This window comes from Dufourea novaeangliae, unplaced genomic scaffold (genome assembly GCF_001272555.1).
Source record: "Dufourea novaeangliae isolate 0120121106 unplaced genomic scaffold, ASM127255v1 scaffold170, whole genome shotgun sequence".
In the NCBI taxonomy this organism is placed as follows: domain Eukaryota; kingdom Metazoa; phylum Arthropoda; class Insecta; order Hymenoptera; family Halictidae; genus Dufourea; species Dufourea novaeangliae.
Genome location: NW_015374081.1, coordinates 181,446 through 186,341, shown reverse-complemented (window position 1 = coordinate 186,341; position 4,896 = coordinate 181,446). Strand labels below are relative to the sequence as shown.

The 4,896-nt window shown below is 39.9% G+C and overlaps 1 protein-coding gene across 1 annotated transcript; it reads right to left on the bottom strand.

Moving 5' to 3' along the window:
• Positions 1–730: 730 nt before the first annotated feature.
• On the bottom strand, positions 731–4,018 carry LOC107190712 (serine/threonine-protein phosphatase alpha-2 isoform). Its single transcript, XM_015579568.1, has 5 exons — positions 3,763–4,018; positions 2,842–2,973; positions 2,497–2,727; positions 2,089–2,417; positions 731–1,851 (listed from the first exon to the last, which is right to left on the bottom strand). Exons 1-5 carry the CDS (start codon positions 3,815–3,817, stop codon positions 1,612–1,614), a joined length of 987 nt encoding a protein of 328 aa, XP_015435054.1. The 5' UTR covers positions 3,818–4,018; the 3' UTR covers positions 731–1,611.
• Positions 4,019–4,896: the final 878 nt, after the last annotated feature.

The window sequence follows — 4,896 nt, the reverse complement described above, 5'->3', positions numbered from 1 at the left end:
AAATCTGTAACCGTCTTCGCGTCGAGTCAAATCCAGAGAAGCTTCGCGGGTACATAATCGAGGGTTCTCTTGATCTATTTCATCATCTCCGGATACAAGTACGCGAACACGAAATGCCCAAATTTATCGTTATCTCTTTTGCTTTCGTGTTCAACGTAAAAATGTTTCGCGTCATTCAACGACAGATACAACGTACCCTTTAGAATTTATCAAAATTCAATTATAAAAGCACGTTCTACAAAAACTGTTTTCTTCATCGTCAAGGTTGTATCTATGTGTAGTTTACAAATTTTCTGTATTTTACAGGAATATAATGAAGCCAGCCATAACTACGTATAGTATCTCTGAAACACTTACCGTGTCGAAAATTTCTACGTATACGACAATAATAATATTATATACGTTGAGAGAACCGCTACGAAGCATACAGATCATGCCAACGATGCATGGTTCAATATGTAGAATAAAATTGTCCCTGGCAACGTGTCAATCGTATCATGCTATAATTTCTAATCGATCGTAACAAGAACGGTTCTGGAATTAATTCGCCTTGCAGAAGTACCAAAGAAAATGTCAATGCGAAAACTTCGAGAACCAATTCTTTCTTTACGTTTTTTAACTTCGTCATGATATACAGGGTGTCCCAAAATAGGTCCAAGTCCTTAAAAGAGCTGATTCCTGGGCTAACTTGAAACAACTTTTTCCTTGGCGAAAAAGTTCTCCAAAGCTTTGTCAACGAGATATTAACGAGAAACCCCGACCAATCAGAGCGCGAATCTACCGGCTGAGCTCCCGTGGTAGCGTTGGATATGCGCGTTCGCTTGTACTACGAACAAACAAGCCGCGGCAGGTACTGAACGGAACTGCGTAGAATAGCAAATGACAAGTTCGATTTTATTTGTTACGTCTTTTTCATTTGCTGTGCTACACAAACACAAACACCCACATCCACACACACACACACACACACCCACACCCACACCCACACACAAACAAACAGTTTCCTTCGATTCATGCCGACTTGCTTGTTCGTAATACAATATCTCGTTAACAAAGCCTCGGAGAACTTTTTCGCTAAGAATAAAGTTGTTTCAAACCAACCGAAGAATCACTCCTTTCAAGGACTAACACCTATTTTGGGACACCCAGTATTCTCCACGTAGAACCTCATCTAATAGCCATTGAGGACTTCTAATCTAATCGGTAGTAGTCGAGCTTGACGCGTTACCTTCTTTTTATAGACACAAGTTGAATAATATTTTTCATTCGTCGTTTACTCTGAACTCTTCTATTAACAAAGACCTTTTCCTTTTTTTTTTCTTTACTTAATAAACAACGCCCCTCCGGATTTCTTCTCCTCTTTATGCGTCGTCATTGGATACGGATTGTTGGAATTTACGATGACTTCGGAAGCAGTATGTTAATACAGTAATATTCACAACGATTGTAGCGACGCTAGGAAAAATAACGATAACGTCTTTCCCGTACAAAAACTTGATCGAGTCTTACAAGATGGTAGGTAGATTTCAAGGAAGGAATTACTGTTTCAAAGTTGTAAGCATTGCGTTCAAAGAAGGGGGCAGGGAGGGCTGTCAAACAAATCTAAGGACTTCACTTCTTCTTGCTCTTGTTATTTCCACCTCGTGGAGGTGTCACTGGTCTGCCTGCGTTTAAACCACCGTACGTTAACTTTTTTTTGTCGGCTGGTTTTAATATCTGGAAACTGCACATTAGAGTTTCATCCACGGACATCATAGCTCCGGCATTATCGAATTCGCCGCAGTAATTTGGTGCAGAGAACAAGGTAACCAACTGTCGTTTTGCAAAAAATTCATAGCCATCTTCGACAACCTGAAATTTTCAGAAATCTTCCATTATGTCTCTTTTTTTCTATGGCACGCTATGCTTTTCATGCAGACCAGAGATTCCAGTAATGGATAGGTACTACATACTTAGAAGCATGTGCGAGATTGAAGTTCCAATCCGGCATATCATAAATCCGTTAATAGGATTTAGACACGCGACGCAACGAGTTAAACGACCAATGTGCTAAATTTAACGATGTAACATATAATGTGGCACACATACCTGATGAGCACGACATATGAGGTCAAAGTCGTGCTTATGTAAAAATTTGGCAACAACTTCGGCTCCAAACGTGAACGATACGCCACGATCGTTCTCTCCCCAGCCCATTGTGTCTTTGTCCGGATCCGACCACAACAAATCGCATAATAAACCTTGATCGGGTACATCCGTTGGCCGCATAATACGTCTGATTTGTTCCATGTGCTGAAGGTCTGGACTAAGACCACCGTGACAACAAAATATTTTTTCGTCGACTATAGCGGCAACCGGTAAACAGTTGAAACAGTCCGTAAACGTTTTCCATAGTTTAATATTGTATCGACGTTTACCTGTATGGTATGACACCATCGATTTAAATATTTAACTTTTTTCAAAACAATACATTCAGCTCGGTTAAAAACCACTTACATTCGTCATAAAATCCATATATCCTGTTAATAGATGCGCATTCATGATTACCACGGAGTAAAAAAAAGTTCTCTGGATATTTGATTTTGTAGGCAAGGAGAAGACAAATTGTCTCCAAAGACTGCTTTCCTCTATCCACATAGTCCCCTAAGAAAAGATAGTTGCTTTCCGGTGGAAATCCGCCGTATTCAAATAGTCGTAACAAATCATAGTACTGTCCATGAATATCACCTTAAAATAAAAAATTACTCATAAATACAGAAATGCAGACTGATATATATGCATTCCAAATAGTATATCTATATTGGCACACAAAGTCTAGATCATAAACTTCTGATAACTTACCACATATTTTGAGTGGTGCTTCGAGCTCTAATAGAATTGGTTGCGATAAAAAAATTTCGCGTGACTTTAGACATAGTCCCTTTATTTCTCCTTCTGTCAACTGTACATTCTTCCCTGGCCTGGCTCCTCGCACTGTAAGATCAAATTATCCCCATTTACATCTGATACAAGTAAATGCCCAAAATGTTGTTAGTTAATTACAAACAAATGCTTGAAACTAAGAGCAATGTATCTATGTCGTTTAAGAGGAAGTAATAATAAGAACTCGAGCAAGTGTCATGTTTACAGCACTTGTAATTATTTTATTGTTTATACGTGCAGCCAGTGCTTTGCTTGTTATAAGAACAGACCTGGAGAAGATACCAAGACAGATCATGGAACGAATATGCATCGTTTATTGGTATATTTGAATCGGTTTGCAGATCAGCTGTCACAAGGGAGCGAAAGCGGCATTGAAAGTTGCGGTGTGGAATGTATAAGGGTAATCATCGAAGACAAGAAAGAACAGAAGCCTCGCCCAACAAGTGAGGATTTCGGTTAGGCACTGTCAATATCGCTTCGCGTAAACAAACGATTGTAGAGTCGGTCATCGTATTCCAAACTGACTAAGAGTTGCGTAATCGAACAAAAAAAGACTAAAGACACTGTAGAAGAAAGATAAAAGAGAAGAAAAAAAAAAGGGGGAGAGGAGAAAAATAAAAGGTGAGGCTGTGCGATATTCTCGATAGGAGATAGAAAGAGATAGAAAGAAATAGAAAGAGAGAGAAAGAGAGAACGTTATAGCCATCGGTTGGTGGAAGTTGGTCGCATCGTATTGAAACACGAAGATGGAGGAAACGCGTGCAAAAGGATGAGGCGGACGACAGTTTCGTCCCATGATACCCCCCCTTATAGAGGGCACACAGGCCAAACGAACTTTACCTTCCAAGAGCCGAGCTATAATGTCGTCGATATTCAATTTATCGGATTCAGCCATCGGGCCGGGGTCTCGTGCGCGTCCCGGGCTTCACACGAATCACCTTTCTTCGGGAATGACCTTTGATTTTCTTGGATTTCACTGGTGTCGCACACAGCACTCAATTGCATTCGCGGTTTCGGACAATGTACCCGCAATGGCCGCCCGGACAACCGCGCACTCCACTCCCTTTTACCCCCTCCCCGAACGACTCCCTCTTCCTGCTCGATACAGTTCTGTACAGTTCGACTGCTCGATTCATCGAACATGCTCTGTGCAACCGACAACACAGAGCCACAAAACACATATATCTGCACCGTCAACCCTAGTTCCGCCCCAGCGTGTCTCCCAGAAGACGTTACGGAACTCAATACTCCCCTCTATACTGTGATATTCTGTGGTTTGGATCGCACCGGGGAAAATTGTAAGATCATTTCAGATCATCTATTGCTATTATTCAAATTCACAAGTATATCGAGCAATTTAAGCCTGGTTTGTGAAATGTTTTACTCCAATTACGTAAAGATACATAAGATTTCACTGGGATGTTCATGTACCTCTCAATTATTGGCTGCAGCCAAACCTGCAAAACCAAATTTTGTCCAATGCCTGTTATAAAGTTATCGACGTTATGGCTACAAGTTTTATGCAAGATATGCTATAAACACCTTTGTGAACAAATTATTGAAATTTATGCCAAATTAACATTCGATTTAACATTAATTTCAAGTACTGAAATAGAGGTTAAAGCGGATTTTAATTTGGCATAAATTTCAATAATTCCCGGTACCAAGTGGTAGGAAGTCCTTCTTCTACGCCATTTTTCCCCTAGCGGAAGCCGAGTTTGTTCGTGAGGTCGACGTATAAGTATATGAGAATACGTATTTAAATTTGTTTAAATTATAAGGGAATCTTGTCTATAAAAATGAAGTAAGAAACATTACACTTGAAAAAACTACGAAGTTTCAGTTAACTGATTGTCTTCTTAGATTTCCTTTTTCAACCAATAGGATTGGATAGTACTGCACTGTTTCCATCTGAAATACACTATACGACGTATTGTGAATTGTTATGGAATCTATCGTCGAATATCGCGATTT

Bases quoted from the DNA above. Each gene is read 5' to 3' on its own strand.
- LOC107190712 (XM_015579568.1), bottom strand. From the start codon at position 3,817: ATGGCTGAATCCGATAAATTGAATATCGACGACATTATAGCTCGGCTC. The intron at 2,728-2,841 runs GTAAGTTATCAG...TTTTATTTTAAG, and splicing joins AGCACCACTCAAAATATGTG to GTGATATTCATGGACAGTAC. The intron at 1,852-2,088 runs GTATGTGTGCCA...TGAAAATTTCAG, and splicing joins TCATATGTCGTGCTCATCAG to GTTGTCGAAGATGGCTATGA.